This window comes from Castor canadensis, chromosome 9 (genome assembly GCF_047511655.1).
Source record: "Castor canadensis chromosome 9, mCasCan1.hap1v2, whole genome shotgun sequence".
NCBI classification, from domain to species: Eukaryota; Metazoa; Chordata; class Mammalia; order Rodentia; family Castoridae; genus Castor; species Castor canadensis.
In genome coordinates this window covers 113,880,508-113,906,294 of record NC_133394.1, presented here as the reverse complement: position 1 = coordinate 113,906,294, position 25,787 = coordinate 113,880,508, and the positions used below count along the sequence as shown (strand labels likewise).

The 25,787-nt window shown below is 36.9% G+C and overlaps 1 protein-coding gene across 6 annotated transcripts in view; it reads right to left on the bottom strand.

Annotated features, from left to right (window-relative positions):
• Positions 1 to 25,787, bottom strand: part of Scfd2 (sec1 family domain containing 2) — a 413,685-nt gene that overhangs the window by 364,566 nt on the left and 23,332 nt on the right. For all 6 annotated transcript variants that reach the window (XR_012435809.1, XM_074042264.1, XM_020161793.2 and 3 more), the window contains exon 3: positions 1,838 to 1,965. Coding sequence is in view for 5 of the 6 variants with exons in the window: in XM_074042264.1 (XP_073898365.1) it covers positions 1,838 to 1,965 (128 nt within the window). In the remaining variant the exon portion in view is untranslated. The remainder of the gene's footprint in view (positions 1 to 1,837; positions 1,966 to 25,787) is intronic.

Sequence of the window (25,787 nt, the reverse complement as noted above, 5' to 3'; positions counted from 1 at the left end):
ATGCTCTGTGATAGCATCATAAGATTATATCACTGAAATATAATATAAATCAGCCTTATTATCAAAATCCTTTGTGCATTCCTACTTTTCTTGATTCACAATATGAATTACTTCTTGTTTCAACCTACTTATGAATAAGGAACTCTAAGGTAAACACACTTGTTAGTAATGCACACCTAGGATTGTGGAAAGGAAAGGTAGGCATGAAAGAAAGGAGGGAGAAAGGAAAGAAGGAAAGAAGAAAGGAAGGAAGAATGGAGAAAAGGGAGGGAGAAAGAAAGAAAGGAACTAGTTAGATGTCAGAATGACCTAATAGCAACTCTATTTCTACTCCAAAACAGTACATAGAATGTCTACTGTTGGTTATATGGAATTAGCATAATTTTATAAATAAAGAGAATATTCTCTGGCATCAGAATACTTGCATTAAAATTCCAGTTCTACACCTTATCAGATGTATTGTTCCTTGAGCAACTTACTTAATTTTTGTTTATTTCTGTATCTGAAAAATGGAAGACATAATGGTTCCTATCACATTATTACTACAATGATTAAATAAAATAATATACATAAACATTTATAAGTCCTCAAAAAATGTTTTTCATTATTATGCTCCTTAAAGCTGTCATCTATAGTCATGAAATACACTAAAAGCCACGACTGTGTTTTCATATTGTAACACTGTAACTTTTTTTCCTCCAAGGTCATGCGTTCTTCTACTTCCAAAGTTTTGTTCTATTTCAACCTGATAGCTTGATTTTTGTACCCATAAGCAAATAAGAATTTGGACTATGAATATCAAGTGCCAAAATGTAGTAATATTTACTAGATACCAAAGAGCAGATTATAAGAAAGAAATGCTATCATTAAAATAGAGAAATAGGGCTTGGAGGTTTGGCTCAAATGATTGAGCCTGCCTAGCAAGTGCAACATGAGTTTAAACCCTGGTACTGCCAAAAAAAAAATAATAATAATAGAGAAATAAAATCCAAGTTTACAGAAGTAAATTCTACCTACTAATCAGATATATCCATAAATTTTTCCATATTTAAGTTATTGAACATATTTTTTAAAGTAAAAAGATGCTTTTCTTTTCTAATATCAAAACATTAGTTCTGTGGTTCTTTTTTAATCAAAAGAAAAAGACACTTAAAACTTAAATTCCACCACAGCCAAATTCTTCTAATAACAAAGATAAACCTCACTGTGCAAAAAATGAGAAAAATTAGGTATATGATCTTCTGATAAGAAAAGGGGTGACACTCATGTGACTGGACAATTAGCGGGCCACTGTAAGGGTAAGGAGCCAGGTCAGCCTACCTGCCTGTTCAATGACTTTTCAGTACAATAGTTCATTCATTAATTCAAAACCAATAAAAGCACTTTCATCCATTATGGAGGAGGGAAAGGAGAGTAGGGGTGGAACAGAATTAAGGGGAGATGGTCTAAACGGATTTTGAAAGTTCTAGATTAATTAAGAAACTGAAAGTACACCTATAATTCCAGAGTTTAGGGGACAAAAACAGGAGGATTACAAGTTTGAGACCTGCATTGGTTACACAGCAAAAAAGAAAAAGAAAGAAGAAACAAAAAGAATTGTTCTTTGTAAGGAAGGACTCTCCTAGAGTTCCCAAGTTGAGGCTGAGAAAAGTGGTCATTGCAGAGCTCCAAGAACAGTGAGTACTTATTCCCCCCCTATTCTTTCACAGTTCACAAATGTATTCAACACTTTTACCTAGATTCCATGCTAGCTAGGTTGGCCCACAGTTCAATGCAGGCTTAAGCAAGCTTCCCCTTAGAGCCTGGGTCATTGTCCTGGAGGAAGAGGAAGGCTTACCCATACTCATCTTGATGGGCAGGTTCTCTCTGCTTGCTGCTTCCACTAGATGTCTCTGAACCTCCATAGCTGCCTCTTTGTGCCTGGTGTTCAGTAAAGCTTCCCACAGGGCTTTGGCTGAGGTGTCACTGCAGCAGAGACACAAACAGTTTTAGAATAAGTTTCTACTGGGAAATGGAAAGCATTGAAAGCAAAACAAAACCTTAAATATCTTTTTTTGAACATTAATATGGTCTTTCCTGTTGGTAAACCGAAGTACTAGGACTCAGCAAATAATATCTAATTCATTTACTTGACACAAAATATTGAGAAATTAAGGGAACAATAAAATCAAGACAAAATGGAAGAAAAGACATATTGTATAACAAGTATGAGAAAACTATATGCTTATTTTTTAAAAGATTTTAAACATACTTCAGGGTGCAATTCATTGTCAGAGTAATATAAATGTATGTAAGCCAAAGTTAAATGTATGGCTAAAATGATTTATCAGTATTTATACGCAGCATATCAACTTGAGACAACATATTTGTCTAAGAAACACAGAGCAATCAGCAACGAGAAGTTCTATTCAAAAATTACTCAATAGATTTCCTACTTAGTAGGATTCCTATTGAATGAAAATCAAGACTTGAACTGAGTAGACACAGCCTGAAGTATTCCACTTTGGGCCTCAGGTTGGAAGGACAGCACTTACGGAAGCTTTCACAATGGACCGTTGAGAGCCACCCGAAGCATGGCATTACGCAGAGCCTCATCTGGGCTCACTTCCCCAATAGCTCTCTGTCTCACCCAACACACCATGTCTACATTATAAATGAGTGTGCTGTTCTCGCTGGAAGATCTCTGCCATGCAGCCAAGTATACACATTTGTAGTAACGTTTTCAAAACTGAATATAAAGAAACAAGGACAACTTCTGTCCCTTTCTAAGGACTTCTTCCTCTACTTAAAGTCCCACTAATTCCTTTATTATCCTGCTAGCAAAAATTTGAAAAAGAATGCATTTTTAAAATTCAGTTGTAAAAGTTATACCTATTAAGATATTAATTTGCCTATAAAGTTAGACCTAACAGGATACATCTTTCAAGTGTGGATTTGATCAGGAATAATGAAATATTGTATTTTAGCACCAAGTTAATGTCAGGCACACAATAATATTTCAACAGTAGTTATTTTTTATTATCATCTGTTTTTTCCAGAGTGAGCTAACATTTCTGTTCAACATATTCTATTTATTTTAATGTGACCAAAGCTTTCATCATTATAATTTTTGTAATGGTTAATCTTGGTTGTCAACTTGACTGAAGTGAGAGACACCTAGAAAATTTGTAAAGCACACTTCTGGTGTGTCTATGAGGTTATTTCCACAGATTATTCACATGTGGTCAGAGAACTGAGTGTGGAAGACATGCCCTGAATGTGGGTGATATCATCCAATAGGTGGATGGTACAGAAAGCAGAAAAGGGGGGGAAGCCAATAGAAATGTACAGGCTCAATTCTTCTTGAGCACGTACTTTTTTTTCTGCCTCCATCACCCACAGACATTAGACACCAGATTCTTCAGCCTTTGAATATAGACTCACAGTAGCAACTCTCCAGAGAGATTCTAGGCCTTCACCCTAGAATGAAAATGAAGACTTACACTAAGTAACCATGGCCTGAAATATTCCACTTTGGGCCTTAGTTTGGAAGGATGGCACTTACAGAAGCCTTTACTTATATTAATTGTTGGTAGTGATGGCAGCTACATCAATGATCCTTCTTGTTCTGAGGCTTCCAGCTTCTTGGACTGAGCAGCTACTGGTTACCCTGTTCTGTACCTTGCAGACAACCATTGTGGGACTATCTAGCCTCTGACTGTGTAAGCCAATCTAATATATTCCCCCTTTATGACTGCATATACAATCTATTGGTTCTGCTTCTCTAGAGGATCCTAAACCAAGTCTGCATCTGTGGTCCTTAAGTTTTATTTAAGTGAGCAGGTAAACTGCATACTAAGTTCTATATTTGGTTGGGATATAGATAAAAACAAACTTCCAATGACTTATAATCTAGAAGAAGAGGCAGACACATAAGCAAAGAAATTATAAAAAAGAAAAAAGGTAAGAGATGAAGATGATAAGAGTTGTGATCGGAGTTTGCATAGACTTTTATGCAAATATAATCCTGTCTGTGAGGACAGAAACTGAGGGAACAATTTCTACTAGAAATAGTGAGCAAGTACAAAGAAACATAAGTTCTAAAAGCAGCCAAGGGAAGAAGTTATAAGTCAGTCTATGAAGGAGAATGGCAAAAAAAAAAAAACCTTGAAGGAAAATACAAAATCTTAGTCATAAAACAAGAGAAAGGAGGTTATTTCAGAAATGTGCACTGTCCTAGGTATATAACTGAGGGCTGTTTTGCTCCATGCTAACCTGCAAGGGGAGGGGCCGTAGACATAAGGACAAAGAGAAGGTAGGAGATACAATATGAGGCCCCTGTGTTCTTGTCAAGTCTGGCAGGCTTCAATCTGTAAGTGACAGAATGCCAAGGGGTTTGTAATTGATTTCATACTCTGAGAAGAGCAACATGTAACTCAGCAGTCATAAGCACAGTCTTTATCATAATCCAAAAGTAAGTCTATTGCTATGGGGTTTTCAGAAAGATATCTAATTTCTTTAAAGTTTGGCAAGCAATGGGGAATCACTAATGAGTTCTAAGCAGGGAAGTTACACTCCCAGTTTCCCAAACTAATGGTCCACAATCATTCCCTACTCTTATTCCCAAAAGTGCCTCTCCCCAGATCACACAGATTTCTCAGATAGTTTCAACATTGAACCTCTGGAGTAAAACACTGCTACCTTCCTCCTTTCCGTGAGAATATGTATCTCACAATACAGTATGTGTCAAGATCACAGTGGGCTGGATAATGTTGTCATTGCCCTTTATATTAGTGTAGCGACTAATGTGTGCTCTGCAGTCAGAGTAAGCTGTGTTTGAACTCAACTATCTCCCTGCCACCCACTCCAAACACATGGTCTCCTCTATCATCCTCCCGTAAGGACCTTTTTCTCTCACTTGCTAGGAACATTCTTCCTATAAAATCAATCAGTTTCTCTCTCTCCCTCCCTTCCTCCCCCTCTTTCTCTTTCTCTCTCTCTCTCTCTCTCTCTCTCTCTCTCTCTCTCTCTCTCCTGAAATGTCACCTTATCAGAGAGGCCCCCACAACCCTGTATAAAAGAGTGATAAAGCCCATTCCAGTATTTTATCCTCCCTTATCCTAGTACTCTCTTTCCTCTTTATTGGGCTTTTGTGTTCGACCTAATCCTTATTACTATGGGACTAATTATATATTTCCAGGTTTATTTGTTGCATATCTCCCTGATTAAAGGTGAGATTCTTCTATGCAAGCAGGAATTTTGTTTTAATTATTACTATCCCCCCACTACCTAGAATGGTGCCAGATCTGTGACAGGTACACTCAATATTGAATAAATGATACTTGCTAGTTCTGTAACTTTGTAAATGTAATTCTCCTTTTTCTCAGTTTTCTCATTTATAGAGATTGGGTTGTTGTAAGGGTTAAATAAAATTTATTTACACAAAGCACTTTCCTAATTCATTGTAAATGTAAGCAGTAGCACTTGTTACTACTATTACTACTATAATGAATGTCTTATATTTGTGGTCTATAATTCAATATGATCACATGTTTGTAGTATATTGGACCAATTCACTTAGTTATTGAGTATTTGTATTCATAAAATCATGATTAGTGCATATACTTGGAGTTTGTGCTCTCTAGCTTTGTCTACTAAAACATTTTAGAAAAAACACAAAGTTTACATGATCTCTAACACTAACACATAGATGTGTCATGTTTTCTTAAAACTCAGTTTGTTGATATAAACAATTCTGATTGCCTAGATATGTCTGACTTCCTAATACCTACTTCCTGTCCTAAATAGTTTTCCAAACACATCACACTAACATCCCACATCACACACAGTCACTTTAAGTTTACCAAGTGAACATTCATGGACTGATTTGGTTCTCTAACTAACACTGAAGGGAATCAAAGTCACACTTACTGTATCTCTTGTGTCTCCTGAACAAAATTCTTCACTACATCACTCTATCAGTGATAGATGGTGGTTCACACATGTATTCCTACAAAGGAGTCTGAGTTGACTGTGGGAGTTAACTCCCTGCCTTTCTCTAATATGCTCATAAAAGTTGATCTAATAGGTAACTTTTCATACAATTGATGTTTCACATGAAATCAACTCCTGATGTTGAATTTTAAGTCAAAAAAATTCATTGAAATATAAAATAAACACAGAAACAGTGGTAGTAGTAATGTAAAAAATCAAAAGACAAAATTTTCTTTTAAGATATTTCTATAACTGTAGGAAGCCCACTTTAGAAATATAGTAGTCTTTCCCATACTTGTTTGCATATACAAGTATTTAATCACTGTCAGGAGCTTCATGCTCCAGTATGATTAGTCAGCAACAGATAATGAACAATTCATGATACACACTGAAAGTTCCAAATGAAGTAATCTCCCCATGTAAGACAAGCTGATGTAAAGAATTTTTATTTTTCAGGAATAAAATAAGGCACTTTAGAATAGCTTACATAGGCCCTGGCAGCTATAAGAATATAGAGTTCTTCTATGAAGCAATGACTTCTGAACCTACTTCTCAACTCTCCAGTTGATTACATTGAAATTCTGAGACTGCACACCACAGAACATTTTCAAATTACAATTCTACTGTTATGAGGATTTCAGATTCCATGTATCCATACTATCAAATGGCTGTACAAATCTTAGGTAAGAAGTGAACATTAAAGGTAATATTAATCATTTTTTCAGCTTCAGCATGACTCTACCCAACTCAACATGGGAAAATAAAACTCTACTTTAGTTTCTGAAAGCCCTTGAAGAAATTTATATAATATGCCTGAGAAAAACACAGTTTCAAACAAATCAAATTACTATTAGGTCCTATTTATACTTAATCTAAACCCTTTGTGCTCTATTGTAAACCTACTTTATCTTGCTTAGTCTTTTCTCTTAAGTTTAGGAACATCTGGTAAATATCTTTTTAATAATCAAGCCCACCCCAAAACTGCTTATTTTTTATAACTAAATCAAGAAGGATTTTTAAAAGGTAAATAAAATATAATTGCCTTCATTACATTCCATTTTAGAAGCATTTTAAAATTTACAAAACATTTTAAATGTCATTTGATCCTCACCTCATGAGCTAAGCCATTATCACTGACCCAATTTAAAGAGCCTCAGAGAAGCCAGCTAACTTTCTTAAGTACACTCAACCTGCAAATGGCAAAACCAGGGCTCATACGGAAGCAACTGACTTCTAAGCCCAGTAATCGTTCTACTAAACCCTGTCATACTTGGTGGTAAGAAAATCATCAGAGAGAATCAATTATGTGGAATATTGATTATTTTCAAATTTTCATGTTTGTTTACTTTTCTAACATCCACTGAACATCCACATTCTCCTTTTAAATTCATATGTGGCCCCCACATAGATAGAACAGAATAAAGTGAAGAATGAAGCAGATCTACATAAACTCATGAAGGTAAAGCTCTCTTAGAATTCTGCTTTTAATAACATACTATTCCCCTTGTAGTCGCCATCAGCCATTGACAGCCACTTTGTTATACAATACTAATCATTTTCCACTTTTATCCAACTTCATTGTCTAAATGTTTCCCTGCAAAAAAACTTTGTTGAATTTTCAAACATTCTACATATATGTAATTTATAAAACTGAAAGTGCAAAATACTAAATTGCCGAGAAGCATTATTTCTAAACTAGCTCTTATTGTATGCTCATTATATCCTTAAGAAAGAAAAGATATTCTCTTGTTATTTTATGACTCGTAAATCTGAGCCAAAATCTAACATTTCATTATTAATTAAAAATTTTAAAGGATGGTTAGAGCGCAAGTCTAACACTGGAAGTGCCAATGAGCTGTTTTTGTGATTTTTGTAATTCAGTTAATCTTCTGGGACTTTATATTCCTTTATAGGTATAATACTTATTATTATTTTAATATACTAAGAACTCACTATGTCATAGTCATTGAACAACAATCCCTCAAGATAAGTACCACTGGCTCAATTCATAAGTGAGAAAACTGAATCTTAAAGAGATTAAATAATTTGTCCAAATTATATAGCCAATAAAGTGTGACTTAAATCTAGTTCCTTGTAAACTTCAAACTCTGTTCATTAACCATGATACCACGCAATTCTGCAAAACAAAAGACTTGAACTAAAATGCCAGTGTCTGAGATTCCACTGGTCTCTAACAAGCTATATTTTTATAAGGTTTCCATTATGTTTTGGTGCTCCAAGTTCACATGTACTAATATGATGAACTTTTTTTTTTCTGTTGTTTTTTTTGCAGTACTGGGATTTGAACTCAGGGCCTATACCTTGAGCCACTCCACCAGCCCTTTTTTGTGGTGGGATTATTTTAAGATAGGGTGTCCCGAACTATTTGCCCAAGACTGACTTTGAACCTCCATTCTCCTGATCTCTGCCTCCTGAGTAGCAAGGCATATAGGTGTGAGCCACCGGCTCCCGGTTCGTGATGAACTTTCGAAAGCTCAGCAAAAGATGGATGAATATCCCATGCTGTTATTTCTTTTACTAAAACCCTTTTTCTTTTTCACAAATCCAGTGAAAATAATAAAAAAAGTTGACAAAAGAACATTTCCAACAGCTTGTAGAATATAAATCAAGCAATTTTCTACCTTCTGTGTTTTTAAAGTCATATCCTCCAAAGAGATACACTATAATTCATTGACTACTAGAACATAATTTTATTTGTTACAACAGATTCTTTGACGTACACAATTAAAAGTAAAATATTTGCCCTATGAAAAGATCCATTGCATTATGAAATATAACTACTTTCTACATTGTAACTACATAAAATACCAAGTGAATACTAAATGTGTATCTTTTTTTGATAAACTGATTATCCTATATCCTTAAAAATCAAAATATTTTGACAAATTATCATGTTTGAAGACTACAAACCAATAATGTACACATAGTTAAAACCTGCTAGAAATAGTCTCAAGAGACTTCTGCACATGAAGATATGGTCTTTTCAGCTCATTCCTGGCTGTTTATTCACCAGAATTACTCAACTCTTAATTAAATCTTAGAAGCTGCCATGGTTTGGCCAGTATGAAATGTCAAATGCAATCCACTGAAACAAACAGGAAATATTCATCACCAAATAAAATACAAAAAAGACAGCATTAATTTTTAAAAGGTGGTTGAATGTTGAATCACAGTGCTACTTCAGTCAAAGAGAAGGCACATAATTAAGAGACTAAGAATGAAATATGAATGCACGTTACTATTCTGTGACTCAACTCAGGGAAATAGTTTCTTCATGGCATGCACAGGAAGCTGAGCTTACTCAGGATTTGAAGTAACAGTCACAATATTCCAACAGAAATACAATAACAACAAAAACAATGCAACTAATTGTAAACAGAGATCAAGCTGAGTCATAGTTTTTCACATCAGGGAATAATCGCTTCCTTCAGTGTGAACTTAATGAGCTCTAACGGTAAGTTTGTAAATTACTCACAGAAACTTCATTGTCTTTTCTCTTGAGTACCTTTTTAAATAATTACTTCATCTTTAACAAACTTATCCATTCGCCTTCACCTCAATGGGAATGAAATCAGTTCAATGCAGGGTGTGTGAAATAGACCCTTGGCGCTGGAAAGCAGTGTTTCCTTCTTTCTTTCAAAATACAAGCACTTCCTGTGGGCTGGACATTCAGTGAGGAGCCTCCAGTGCCCTGTCACACAGAGGTAGACATCTAGCAGGGAGGCTAGAACTGAGCATCTTCTTGCAGGGAGACAAGGACAGAAGCTCTTCGAGTGTATAAACCTAACCTGGCACAAGGGCAAGGTGGAAGTCAAAAAGTAGCTAAGAATTGTGTCCTAATACCTGAAGACTAGGGAGGATTCAGCCAGCGAAGAATGGAGGACAAGCAGAGAAGCCTCATGGGCAATGGGCCTTAGAGAGAACTTGAGACTTTTTCAAGAAAATAAAAAGAATTAGGATAAAGTAGAAAGATCTAGATTGACACCACCCTCTGCACACATCAAATCCTTCCAGGCCTGGCAACCCATATTAGAGACTGCAGACTTTTTTTCCAAGGGCAACTGAAGAGTTTTCAACAACAGCCTGACCTGATCAGATTTGCATTATTAAAAGATTATTCACTACTAACAGTGGAAAATAGGACAGGGTAAGAAGCTACTGCCATAATCCAAACAAGAATCTATGATGGCTTGACTAGAGAATAGTAACTTCTTAAAGCTATCAGATCCTTATCATTCCCCTGCTCAAAACTCTGCCAGGTCTCCATGCAATTGTTAAGTTTAAGTCCAAGTTCCTTACCTTTGCCTACAGTTTTATATGGACTTGTACATTCCTATGTGTACAACTTTATCTCCCACTTCTTGGCTTCATCCATTAGGCCTCAGTCACACTGGCATGACTTTAAGACCACTGAAGGGTCAAGGGTGTTCCGAATTCAGGACCTTGGTACTTGCTATTCCCTTTGCCTAGAATCTACTTCCTCCAGATGGGCATTAATTAGGTCTCATTCATTTATTCAATCAAGAAATATTTGCTAAGCACCCACTAGAATGCCAGGACTGATTTTGGTACAGCTAAACTGTTTTCTCCTTGACCACGACAGCAAATGTGGCATCCTCCATTCCAAATTCCACTTCCCCTATTTTATATTTATCATGTTAGTCACTAACCAAAAATCTTTCTAAACAGAATTTATTTCAATAAATTTGGGAGAAAAGTGGCCACAGAATATTAAGAACAGAAGAACTCTGGCTTAGCTAGGTGCTGGTGGCTCATGCCTATAATCCGAGCTACTCAGGAGGTAGAGATTAGGAGAATTGTAGTTTGAAGCCAGTGTGGGCAAATAGTTCATAAGACCCTATCTTGAAAAAACCAACACAAAAAAGGACTGGTGGAGTGGCTCAGGTGATAGAGCACTTGCCTAGCAAGCACAGGGCCCTGAATTCAAACCCCAGTACAACAAATAAAATAGTGCTTTGCATACTACGCCAATGGCTGGCAGTGTACTCAGACTACCAACACCCTCTGAGCCCTGCACTAGAACTACAATACTATGTAAGGGTGAGCAAGTCAAGCCCAGACTTTCTCTCAACAAGCTTATAAAGTCTAGTTAGAGACAACAGATAATAAACTCACAATTGTAAAGTCACATACTATGAGCTGAAATAGGAAATAAAAGATTCTATCTATTGGAAGCAAAGACAAAAGTGGAGGTGGGGAGGAAAAAGTAGTGTATAGAATGGTCAAAAGGGAGGATACCAAGAAACTGGGGGCCAGAAAGAAGTTAAATGTAGCTGCAGCCAAGATTATGAACATGTAGACAAAATGGGAAGGAGGGAGCAGGAAGAGATGGAGAAGATGAAGGCTGAAACAATAAGCAGGGAGCACATCAAATAGGCTTTCTAAAACAAGTCCGAGGTTTAAGTCTTTACCCAAAAGACAACATCAGACCACTGAAAGATTTTACCAGAACATATTAGAATCAGGTTTATTATTAGTTGCACAGCTGAATAAATGTACTTCCCGGCCAATGAATATAATCCATTCATTTCTTCCTGTTGTAGGTTATTATTTAGGGTTTTGTTCATTTATTCAACAAACATGTACTGAGTTCCTACTATGCGCCAGACACTGTTCTTGGGACTGGGGATATAACAGTGAACAAAGCAAACATCAAGCCACTACTTTCTTGTAAACTATGTTCTAGAGTTTATTTTCAGAACACAACAGCTGGAAATCATAAAGAGGAATTCAAATCTTACAAAGTTCCTTAGAAATCATCTCACCTACTTTCTTTACTGAGAAGAAAACTGTAACCATGATAAAGTACCCTGGTCAGAGTCATAGCATCTTAATGGAAAACCATTACACCACTCTAGGAAACAAAAACTACACAGAAGCCATTCAAGGACAACAAAAACAAAATCCACATTAAGAGAAACAGCTTCTCATACACAGTTCATCAATTGAAAGGAGATTATTTTAATGAGTGTTTGTGCCCACTCTGTCCCCAAACTATCAAATACACTTTTGAAAAATATAAGAGCAATTTAAAAATGTCCTAAAAAACTCAGACCCTGTCCCAAAAAAACAAATGACAAAAAATAATCAGCATGGTGGCTTAAGACTGTAATCCTACTATTTGGGAAGCAAAGAAAGGGAGGATAGTGGTTTCCAGCCCAGGCAAAAATTTCACAAAACCCCATCTCAAAGAATGACTGAACACAGTGACATATATCTGTCATCCTAGTAACAGGGAATGACGAAGCCCATATATGAGGACTGTAGTCCAGCAGGCCTAGGCATAAAGCAAGACCTTATTAAAAAAATAACTAAAAGGCAAAAAATGCTTGCGCTATGGCTCAATTGATAGAGTGCCTGTCTAGCCAGCATAATGCCCTGAGTTCAAACCCTTGCACCGTCAAAGTTTTTTTTAAAAAGGAAAAAATAATGTTAAACTCAAATACTGCATTAGAGTACATTTCAGGATAAAGCAGAATAACTATATACCTCATATACTATAGAAAAGAGCTTTCATTAATTCATTCAACAGGAATAAAATGTCATACAAATCTAATTTGTATGATTCTAACTGGGGAAAAGAATGTTATTTATAAAGCATGCATAAATGCTTTAATCTATTATAAATATTTAAGTATCATAATAATCTTGTTGTGAATTATATTCTTTTAATTTGGCATTTAAAAATTTTAACATGTCCTAAAAGAATGCATGCTTCCGTATCAGTCTATAGTTGAGAGAAAATCTGTGTAATTGGTTCCAGATTATAAATATACCAGAATATCTTTAACAGTGTAGAAATTATAATCATGTGATATACAAACTAAAAAAATCCAAATAAATATGAGATTGCTTGGAGCAACAGAAGAATATGTGCAACTGACAGATAATCGAAGTTTTATTCATTTATTCCTTCAATATGATGCCCTTATTCAGCACTGCAATACATCTGTGAAACTTATGAAAAAACAGACCAAAATACAATATATAAACTGTTTAACTGTCATATAAAATAACTGAAAGCAACAGGGCTTTATCTTAGTACAGATAAATATTTCTTATTTCTACTTTCTACAGCTTGTTAAGGAAAATACTATAACCAACACAAAACTTATTAACAATTTCCTCCTACCAAACAGTAAAGCATTGAGAAGACGTTCTTCATATGAATTCCTAATTCATAAATGGATTAACTCAATATGAGGATTTTTTTTAATCACTTAGCACAACTAGATTACTTAAGAATTCCCCTCTGAACATTTTTCTGATGCTAAAGGATAGACTTTGAACTCCTGACCCTGTTCCAAAGACCAGCACTTGTTCCACTGGAGAACACTATTCTAAGTGTTGGTAAGTTTTGGGGCTTGAAGTCAAGATGCAGAAAGTCAAGAGTTAATTGTGTGTCAAGAAATTCCAGGACAGTGAGTGAGTTTCATAGAGAATCTTACAAGCAAACTCATGTGCCTACTTTGCCCATCACTCCACTCCATGAAAAGGGGTCATTTTAACATCAACATAATCTATTATTCTAGTAATTATACAGTGATTCCAGAATCTATCACTCTGTTGGGTGGTACCATTGTGCCTAAACACACATATATATGAAGATTCAAAGCTACTAAATTAGGAAAACTTGGTTTGTCAAGAATTAGTATAGGCTTTTTTTCCTAACTGGTTTTTGTTTGGGTTTTGGTTCAGGTAGAATATGAATTTATATCATACCTATTATTTACTATTTTAATGGACAGAGATTTTGTTAAGGTGGTTTTGTTTTGTTTTTGCCATCTCCCTTAATATTTAGAGATATATAACAGTGTTGAGGTGTTAACAGAAATAGAATTCTGAGAAGAATATATAGTAGTTCTTTCTACAAAGTGGGTTAAGAATAGAAATCTGTTTAGAGGTAAGAAAAAGAGCTAATTTTGAAGTTTGATTTGCTTAAGTGTTCTATTTTCACTTATTGTAGGGATGAAGTCAAGTTTCAAACAGCTAAATTATTTGAGCTAAAGCATCTTTAATACCATAAATGAATCTTGTGTATACGTGTGTGTGAGAGACAGAAAAATAGAGGACCTACTTGACCCACAAAAAACAGGAAGCTACACATTAGTTTATTTTTTCCAAAAGTCTAGGAACCACCTCAAAAAGCTCCAGGCCAAAAGAACAGAGTGAAGAGGAACCTTCAGGGTTCCTCCTAGATTTTTGTAGCCAAAATTACTGGTTAGTAAAGGAGATGGAAATTCAGAGTAAAGACCCAACATGAAGGGATAACAAGCAAATATATCTGGACTGTCCTCTATAAGGAAGAGTGAAGTTAATAAGGCCTTAACAATTAGCACTAACTTACAATCATTCAACCTCCTAGGCTAGAAGCATGTCGTTCCCAGATAGACATCTTTAATATAGTTTTAAAATGTACCTGAAATTTCTTTTAATCAGGTATGGTAAGACATACAGACACAGAAAAGACTGTTGAGAAGGAAAGTTTTATAGTCACAGATCCCTTGAAGCAGCAGGCAGGCCAAGCCAGGGCAGGCCACATGGAGTCGCACCAGGGTTGGTCACGAGGCAGAAGGGGCAATGGGAAAATGTGGGCACAAGCCTGCAGAGTGGTTTTTGTGGGAAGGAATGAGCAAGGAAATGTAAGCAAGCTGAGCAGGTTTAGGGTTTGCTTTTCCAAGTAATTTCAGTGAACTCTGGGATACCGGGACTGCTGCTAGTTGTCTGGTACCTAGCCCTGGGTGATTAGAGCAGGAAAGTATTAGCCTGGAGTGTTAAGAGCCCCATAAAAGGAGGAAGGTGAGGATTGATTGGTTAGTTTGCATATGAAAGGCACACTTCCAGGTTAGATATTTGCTATCTCCAGGCCTCAGATGTCAGATCATCAAGAATACAAAAAATCAGAGAATATTGTTAATACAACTACTGACACTAGTTAACCATATAAATACTACCTGAGAGAGTAGGCTAAATAACATTGCAGCAGATGAAAAAAGTTCATGTGGTTCATCTCAACAAAGCTCTCTATGACACCAACCAATAATCAGGGCCTCCATCTCCAACCCTAACCTAGCTAACAGTACTCCATTTCTCACTAGAGAAATTCTTACTTTTGTCTCTGACATCCACTATCCTTAAGTACCCCATAATCCTGTGTGCGTACATGTGTGTACTTACATATGTATGACAGTAAAAAGAGAAGACTCATTGTCTTTCTAGGGAAAACAGATGACAATAACTCTAAACATAATTCATTCTTAGAAACTTCCAATCTCGAACATGCATTGGGAACCATGGCCCCCTAAAACATAGATCATTAACAAAAATAATTAATGCATTATTTAACCAAATCACAAAGACTTGGTCAGAAATAAAAGGAGGAAGATGAAGAGGAAGAAAAAACAGAGGAAAGAAAACAGATAGGACTACTGTTCAAGAAGTACAATCTAGGGCTGGTGGAGTGACTCAGAGGTAAGAACATCTGCCTAGCAAGCATTAGGCCCTGAGTTCAAACCCTAATGCTGTCAAAAAAAAAAAAAAAAAGAAGTAGCTTTTCCCACTTCTGCCTGTCCCTAACATTCAAATGTTGCCTATCTCTAGGAATTAATGTACTCTAGAATTTCATATATAATACTCCTCAATTCATGATGGAGCTGAAACACTCACCATAAGTTGGAAGCATCATAAGTCAAAAGTGCATTTAATATACCTAATGTGTTAGTTAGCTTTTTGTCACTATGGATGCAGAATACCTGATGTAAACAACTTAAAGAAAGAAAGATTTGTATTGGCTCTTGGTTTCAGAGGTTTCATTCCAATGTTGGCTTGCTCCATTATTTCTGAGCCTGTAGTGAGGCAGAACATCACAGCAGAAGGGTGTAGTAGAATACAATATTCACCTCATGGCAATCAGGAAGCAAAGAGGACAGAGAGGAGGAAGGGGCCACAGCAAATTCCCAAAGACAGCCTCCAGTGACCTACTTCCTTCAGTTAGGCCCCACCTTCTTAAGCTTCCAGAACATCCCAAAATAGCAACACCACTGGGGAACTAGTCTTGAATACTTAAAGCTGTGAGGAACATTTCATATTCAAACCATAACATTCCTCCCCTGGTCCCCAAACATTCACGTACATCTCACAATGCAAAATGAATTAGTCCATTTCCAATAAACTCATATTCTTAACAGTTCCAACAGTACTTAAAAGTCCAAGTCCAAAGTCTCCTCTGAGACTCAGGATAAACCCTTATCTGAGTCCCTGTAAAAGCAAAAAGGAAATTACATACTTCCAAAATATGGTGGTACAGAATAAATATCTGCATTCCAGAAGAGAGGAATGGAGCACAGGAGGGAGAAATGGGATGAAAGCAGACAGAAACTAGCAGGGCAAACATTAATTTGGTGTAATGTGAGCACCAAAGGGTATATGCAACCCCACCTCTATGGCCTGCTGCCTAAAGACAATAAGACCTCTCTCTTGAGTTGGTTTTGCTGCCTGCCTGCAGCTCTCCTCATCAGAGGTTCCACATTTCTGGCATCTCCAAATTCCTGGGTTCTCCTTTACATCTGAGGCTTCACTCTCATAGCTGCACCCATCACCCTCTCAGGGGCTGCCTGCAGGGACTCTGACCCTGTCACATATTGCTGCATGACCCCACAACTCCTGCCTGCAGCATGCCAGCACAACTACCATTACAAGGACAATGACAAGGTCTGTCACCAAACAGAGCTGTAGCCAGGGCCATTGAATCACGCTGTGAGTGCCTGGGTATCTGAATCTTGGGGAAGCAACTTTCCAGGTAGTGCTGCATAATCAGGGTTCCCTGGGCACTTTTTACTCTTCTCAAGTAAAAAGGTCTTTTAAATGAGTTTAAACTTTCACACCCTTCATCTGGGTAGGGTCTTGTTGATTCCTGACATTCCCTCAAGGAATCTTTCCTATCTTTCTGCTGCAAAGTACTTGGATTCTTTTTAATGGTGCAAATCTCTTTAGGAACTATGCCTTCCTCAGGCTCAACTTTAAAGGTATTTCTTTTCTAGTGAACTACAAGTTTTTCAAATCTTTCTGCTCTGCATTTTGCTTTCAATTCTCACTATAAAGATGGCTAAAAACAACCATCCATAACCATGCCACAGCCTGGATACCCTGCCTCAAAACTTCCTTTACCAGATTAATTAGTCCATCACCTTAACTCAGCCTCCCACAAAGTCTTAGGGCAGGACAAAATGTAGGCAAGTTCTTTGCCACAATGAACATAAACGGCTGCTAGACCAACTTCCAGTGGAGTCCTGGATCCCATCTAAAGCCTCACAAATACAGTTTTTACTGTCAACATTTCTCTTGACATTCTGAGCTCCTACTGGAAGCACCCATGAAACTCTGCTTATAGCCTTCTACGGCTTCTCCACACTGCTTCTCCAAACTTTTCCACATCCCTCCCACAAACCAGTTCCAAAAGCTCTGAACCACATCATCAGGAACAGTCACAACAAGGACCCCATTCCTGGTACCAACTTTCTCTGTGTCAGCTTTTTTGTCTCTGTGGAAAGATAACTGATATAAACAACTTAAGGAAGGACTTATTTTGGCTCACACTTTCAGTTTCAGTTCCGTTAGGTAGAACATCATGGCAAAAGGACACAGACAAGCAGAGTAATTCACCTTATGGCAACCAGAAAGCAGAGAAAAGAGAGAGGTAGGAGGCAGGGCTAGAGCAAGTTATAGCTCCCAAAGAACTCACACACACATATTGTCACCTACTTCCTCCAGCTAGGCCCCTCCTAAAGCTTCCATAACCTCCCAAAATAGTGACGCCAACTTGAGGACAAGACTTAACAAATGAGCCTGTGAAGGACCATTTCATATTCAAACCATACAACTAACCTACCAAGCATCCTAGCTTAGCAAAACACTACACTGTAGAGTACCAGTTGTCTAACCCTTATGATCATGTGGCTGACTAAGAACTATGGCTTACTGCCATGTCTAGTGCCACAAGAGTATCCTACCACATTTGGCTAGCCTGAAAATAGGTCAGAATCCAAACTGCAATTTCTACTGAGTCTATATTGTTTTCACATCACCATAAAGTCAAAAAGCTTCAAGACTGAAAGAAAAAATTGCCAACCCAGAATTCTATACCCAGTAAAATTATCATTCCAGAGTAAAGGGAGTGGGTAGCACACAACTGTAAGCCCAGTTACTCCTAAGGCAAAGATAAGAGGTTCACAGTTGGAGACTGGGCTAAAAGTTAGTGAGACCCTGTCTCAAAAACAAAGATGGCTATGGTGGAGCAAGCTACTGGGAAGGTGGAGGTAGTAGGATTTTTGTCCCCTGCTGAGCCAGGGCAAAAGCATAAGCCACTACCTGAAAAACAAACTAAAGCAAAAAGAGCTGGGAGTGTGGCAGAGCACTTGTCTAGCAATCATGAAATCCTGAGTTCAAACCCAAGTATCACCTCCCCCAAAAGAAGAGTGAAGGAAAATCAAAATATTCTCAAATGAATAAAAGCTAAGAGCTTGGCTGGGAGCATGGCTCAAGTAGTTAAGCACATGCCTAGCAATTGTGAAGTCCTGAACTCAAACCTCAGTACCACACAAAAAAAGAAAAAGTAAGGGCCTTCATATTCAGTCAGCTACTATAAAAGACTGGCAAAAGAAATTTTCTAAACAGAAAAGAATGAAAAAGAAGAAATCTTGAAATATCAGAAAGAACACAGTGAGCAAAAATATAGGTAAATAAAATAAATTTTTCCTCTCTTGACTTTCCTAAACCATGTTTAATGATAGAAGCAAAAATTAAAACACTGTTGTGATTCAAAACGTATGTAGAGCTGGTGGCTCACACCTGTAATCCCAACTACTCAGGAGGCAGAGATCAGAAGAATAGCAGTTTGAGACCAGTCCAGGCCAAAAACAAGACCCCATCACAAAAAAGGACTGGAAGAGTGGCCCAAGTCACAGAGCACCTGCCTAGCAAGAGTGAGCCTCTGAGTTCAAAATCCCAGACTGGCAAAAAAAAAAAAAAGAAAAGTATGTAGAAGAAACATTTAAGATAATTGTAAGTATAAGAAGATAAAGGGAAGTAAGAGAGGTAAGGTTCCTATATACCAATCTATTGACAATATCAATAGATTGTGATATAATTGTATGTAATTATTGATATGTAAATGCATATATAGTATATGTAAATATATAATGTATAGTACAATACATGCCATAATAAATTATTATACATTACTACACCCAGTGAAAAACTATAGAAATAGATATACTCAAAAACATTTTAGACAAATCAAGGGGAATTCAAAGAAACGCTCAAGCAGCCCACAGGAAAACTAGGTAAAAGAAACAGAGAAATGAAAAACAGAGGCAATGAATTAAAAATAGAAACTAAAATGGAAGACTCAACCCTAACATATCAGTAATTCCACTAAACATAAGGAGTCTAAATATATGACAGAGACTGAAAAACGCATTAAATATCATGGCCCAAACATATGATTTCTATAACAAGCTCACATCAAATATAATAACATTAACAGGTTAAAAGGAAAAAGGCATATCAAGCAAACCTGAAACAAAAGAAAGCAGGTACAGTTAAACTGATATTAGATAAAGTAAACTAAAGAGCAAAGAAAAGACCAGAGGCAGAGAGGGGCACTATATAATGATAAAAAGATCAACATACCAAAAGACATAGCAGTCCCAAAGTGTAACCATCAAACAACAGAGTTGAAAAATAGCAAACTAATAGAACTGAAAGGAAAAACTAAAATATTCATGAATGTAATTGGAGAGTTCCTCTTCCTTTCTCAACTACTCATAAAATAAGTAGATAGAAAATCAGGAAAGATACATAAGAACTCAACAAACTATCAACCTACAGAATGTAATCAGCAGTTATCAAACACTCCACCCAACAGCATATTACATATATATATATGTATATATATATATATACAGTTTTCAAGTGTTCATGGACATATTTCAAAGTAGACTGTATCATGGGCCATAATAAAGTCTCCATAAACTTAAAATAATTGAAACCATACAGTGTATTCTCCAACTACAATGGGAAGAAAACTCAAAATCAGTATCGGAAATATAACACAAAAAAAAATCTCCAAACATTTGGAAACTAAATAGCACAATACTAACCATTAAATGAGCCAACTTCTTCTGCCATGCCTTCCCACTATAATGTTTCAGCTTTGTGTCAGGTCCACAGCAATGAGGCCTGCCAACCACAGACTGAAACCTCTGAAACTAGGAGCCAAAAAAAATCTTTCTTCTTTTAAACTATTCCTCTCAGGTATTTTTCAGAGTGACGAACAGTGATTAACATGTTACAATATGTTTTATACTTTAATGGTGGCCAAGAGGCAGGTAGGAGGAGCACAATAAGATATAGCCCACAAGGACACCCCCCTCCAGTGACCTACTTCTTCCAACTAGACCCCACCTCTGAAGGTTTCCACCGCCTCCCAAGAATGCCATCAAATTATGAACCTATCAACAGGTTAACACAATGATTAGGTCAGGGCTCTCATGATCCAATCACTTCCCAAAATGCTTTAATTGGTAAGTCTTTGGGGGATATTTCATATCCAAACCATAACAACACACATTTACATGATGCTTCACTTCTACATCATGGTATTTCATCCAGATAGACTTCTTGGATTTCAGATCTCTCTGCCTCTCTTGGGCCTAAAGATATCTCCTTTCATTGCTAACACCATCCCCTTGCTTTGAAATCCCTACCTTGCTCTCCTTCCAGCTTTGATAGAAGGGTGGTTGTTCCAAGCCACCTTACCACCACTCATTACCCCAGTAAGACACTATCAGAAGGCAGAGAAAAGAATCAGAAAAAGCCCTACGGCAAGAATACCAGCAGATGTTAGGGGAGAGAAGCTAAAACAGAGCTGCAGGACAATCTGGGCATGTGTTGAATACACTCTTGACTATACAACATAAAATTTAAGAGTACCCCAATAAACCCTGCAATCGGTTAACTTTCAAGGAGTTAGATTTTTGGACTAGTTATTCATTTTTACTTGGCACTGAAGATCATCCTAATTAGGAACTGCAATCACTTACCTGTCATTCAAATGTAGTAAGTCTTTCCATTCCTCCTTTTCTATTTTAGCTAACTTCTGAGGGTTCTTGGCTTTGTTTAAAGGAGCCATAGTTTCCGCTTAAATTATGAATCCCAAAGCCACAATGACCCAGAGTTCAGTCTTCTCACAACAGAGACCACAAATCATTTAAAATAGTCAATATGGAAAAGATTTGGGGCCTGAATGCACATTACTTAACTAACAAATACTATGACAGAGTAGCAATATGTCAACAATTACAGAACAATAACATCTACTTTCAAACCTTCTTCTCTTAATATGCAATTTTAAAAGAATTCCGCAAAAATATATTTGTTAAACATAATTCTTTATCAAGTAATACAACTTAAAATGTTTCTGGTATACTAAATTATTTAAAAATTTCTTAGTGGACACTTAATTTTCAGAGAACAATTTATAGATTATTCATTAATTCTATTTTCTAAAACTGTAACAGAGCCTTGGAAAATTCCTCAAAAAAAGTTAAATATAGCAAGCTGCGTACTCAGAAAAGGTAGGTTTATTCCCTTATAATTAGTTGTGATTACTTGAAAAGTACAACAGGTTTCCTAAGAGGTACTTGGGAAAAAGAAAAGTACAAAGAGGGAGGTTCAAGCAGGGAACAGGAGATAGGGAGATGCTCACAGCCTGTACACCCAGCAATGTAAGGACACACCTGTTAGGGCAGTGACTTTCCAACTCAAAGTCAACACTTAATGTGTAATTACTCAATGTTTACATCTAAGTTCACTAATTCTATCGGTGAATTTAAAATCAAGGTAGTACTTCTGACTATAGAAATCATTCTAATACTTCTATGTTAATTATCTTTCCATCATAATGAAACACCTAAGATGATTAACTTATAAAGAGAAAAGGTTTATTTTGACTTACAGTTTCAGATATTCCAGTCCACATGCTTTGGGCCTGTGGTGAGGCAGCATATCATGATGGAAAATGGCAACATAGCAAAACTACTTACCTTATCAGTCAGAAAGAAAAAGGAAAGAGGAAAAGGCCAGTGTTCCACAATACCACACCCCCAACAGTCCAAGGACCTCTCACTAGGCCCTACCTCCTAAAGTTTCCACCACCTCCCAACAGTGCCACCCTGGAGACCAATCCTTTAACACATGGACCTTTGGAGAAGACACATCCAAAGCATAACATTGCTGCAATAAAATTTATCTTTCTTCCCTCTAAAACTGCCAGTCTCTTTCATGGTAATATTTAATTGCTATTAGGAAGGAGAAAACAAATATCACAATTTGGAAGTGATTTAACAACTTTTTATTTTGAGGGTCTATCAATCATTTAATGTACAACCATTACCAGATTACTTAATGGTGTTAAAGTCAACCAAAATTCAGCTCATCATTGTTAAGGTCAAACTGCTGCATTTGTCTGATGTGCTCTACTCACTCCATTGCTCTATAGTCTAGGGAAAAAAATTCCACCTTCAAAATAAAAACTAAAAATAAAACTAGAGTTAAAAATACTACTTTTTATAAACTAGACACCCATAACTTCTGAATACATTGGTTTATTTATACATGCATTCAAATGAACATGTCTCAAAGGGCTGATATGACAGTAGAAATGAAGTGTGCCTTGGCATTCAAAAAGAAAGAATATTTTTAAAGATCATGTATACTCACTTAGAGGAAATTTGGCTTGGTTCACCTCATTTAAGTCTCTTTCCCTCAACTTCTACAAAAATCAACCAAAAAAAAAAAGAAGAAGAATATCCACATTGTGGAGTTGCTTTTGAATTAAGTGAAACAATGCATTTTAAAATACCTAGCAGCTGGACACCAGTGGCTCATGCCTGTAAGCCTGGCTACTTGGGTGGTTGAGATGAGGAAGGTCAAAGATTGAGGTCAGCTCAGGCAAAAAGTTCTCGAGACCCCATCTCAACCAACAGCTAGGCACAGTGGCATGCACCTGTCACCCAGGGTACATGGGAGACTGAGATCAAGAGAATTGGTTCCAGGTCAACCCAGGCAAAAATTTCAAGAAAACCCATATCAACCAAAAAAGCTGGGGGTGGTGGCTCACACCTGTCATCCAAGCAAAGAAGCATAAACAGGAGGATTGTGGTCAAGGCTAGCTGGGTAAAAAAGAGGCACTCTATCTAAAAAAAATAACCAGAGGAGGGTCCCATGGAGGGGCTCAAGTGGCAGAGCACCTGCCTAGCAAGCATGAGGCCCTGAGTTCAAACTCCAGTACCACCAAAAAATAATAATAATAACAAATAATCAGAAAAAAGAGAGGTGGGGACTTGACTCAAGTGGTGGAATGACTACCTAGGAAGTATGAAGCCCTGAGTTCAAAACCCCAGTACCAAAAAAAAAAATCCAGCAAACAAAAAAAAAAATCAGTACTGGACATCACTTTCTTCTTTCTCACTAACCTAGACAACAAAAGGCATTTGGAAAAAAGTTACACACTACAAAAAAGGGGAGGGGGTGCTGGCGGCATGGCTCACGTGGTAGAGCACCTCCCTAGAATCCTGAATTCAAACCCCAGTGGAAGGAGGAAGGAAGGAAGGAGGGAGAGAGGGAGGAAGAGAGGGAGGGAGAGAGGGAGGGAGAGAGGAAGGGAGAGAGAGAGGAAGGAAATCAGTCAATCTAGGGCTGGGGATGTAGCTCAGTGGTAGAGCACTTATCTAACCATGCACAAGGCCCTGGATTCCATTCCCAGCACCAAAACAGCAATAACCACAACAAAAAAGTAGTCTTATTCTTCAGGAACAAAGATACACAGACATGTATCAATGTTTCGATGGACCAAATAAATGATGGTGATTCTATCAAATTTAATGGAGCTGAAAAATTCCTATGTAGTGACTTTGTAGCACAGGCATTACTCACACATTTGTGGGGATTCTGGTATAAACAAACATACTGTGCTACAAACTGTATGAGAGCATAACATATACAATTATGCATAGTACATAATAGTTGATAATAATAAACTCTTTATTACTGGTTTATGTATTTAATACACAATATTGTTATTTTAGAATGCATTCCTAATACTTGTTCTATAAGCTTACTGTTAAATAGTATGCCATGTTACACCAGCAACAGCCTCATACATTTCATGTTTGCTGTGTCTCTTGAGTGCATCAAGAGGCCATGTGAGATGATTAACAGGCTATGATGTTCACACAATGAAATCACGTAAGGACACACATTTCAGAATGTATCCCTATCATTAAGTAATACATGATTATATATGTGTGTGTATGAGTGTATATATGTATATATGAACTCACACATTTATGTGTATATGTATATGAATGAAGAAGATAAGATTTTTAATGGATTTATGCCATTGTTTTTATACTTGGCCTCAAATCCAATGTTACAATTTATTTTTTGAAAAAGTTTTATTTGGCCATTTATTAATTTTTTTATTCTATTCACTAGCACCTCTGTTAGAATTTAAATATGAAATGTCCCCCACATGCTCACATGTTGACTGCTTGATCTCCAGTCTGTGGCACTATTTTGAGAAGTGGTAGAAACTTTGGGAGGTAGAGCCTAGTTGGAGGAAGTAGGCCAGTAGGGTCACATCTTTGAAGGTTATACCTAGTCCTGGTCCCTTCCCTTCTCTGTTTTCCTTCCCCTATGAGGTGAATCACATCTCCCCCATGTGCTCCCACTACCATAATTTTCTGCCCAATTGTATGGTGCCAAGCAACTGTAGACTGAATCGTTTCAATCCATGAACCAAAATAAATCCTTCCTCCTTTAAGTTGTTCTCTCAAGAATCTCAGTCACAACTAAGCAAAAGAAAGTAATACAACCTCTGAAGACTGGCAAGGCAGCTGGGACATGGCTCAAGTGGTAGAGCTTCCCTAGCAAGTGCAAGGCCCTGAGTTCAATCCCCAGTACTGCCAAAAATAAATAGAAGCACCAAGGTACAGCTACTACCTTCAAAGAATTTACAACCTAATAGAAAAGACAGTTATATAACAATTACATTATACTGTTTTGGCATTTAAATAGAAGTTTTAAAGGAAAGAATAATTTTGTTGGGGAAGGAGCACAACACAGGAGAGAGAAGCTTTCTAGATGTTACAAAGTAAGAGATAGCAACTTTCCTAAGACCAAACAACCTTTCCTTAATGTAGTTTAAGAAGGAAATGATCTTCTTATTTAAATCCATTTATTTTAAAATATGAGAAATATTCACATGATTGAAAATTTAAAGTGCCTGCCCACCAAGCATGAGGCCCTGATTTCAAACCCCAGTGCCACTTAAAAAAAATAAAAAAGACAAAGGCGGGGAATAAAGGAGAGAGGGGGAGGGAGTGAATCCAAGTATGATATATTTGATACATTGTAAGAATTTTTTTAATGTCACAATGTACCCCCACCCAGTACAATTTTAAATTTTTAATTAATTAAAAAAAGAAAATTTAAAACATACAAACTGATATATGTAGTAAGGCACCTCCCTCCTTCTCCATCTTCAATCATTTCACTAACTTCTCATTGTGCCCCAGTCACCCAGTACCCCTTGATAGAGGTAGGTAATGCCAGTATCTTACACATTCTCCAGATATATTCAGTGCATTATAAGCAAAAGTGAATATATACTTTCCTCCTTTTTACAAATATTTTACTAATGCAACGGCTGT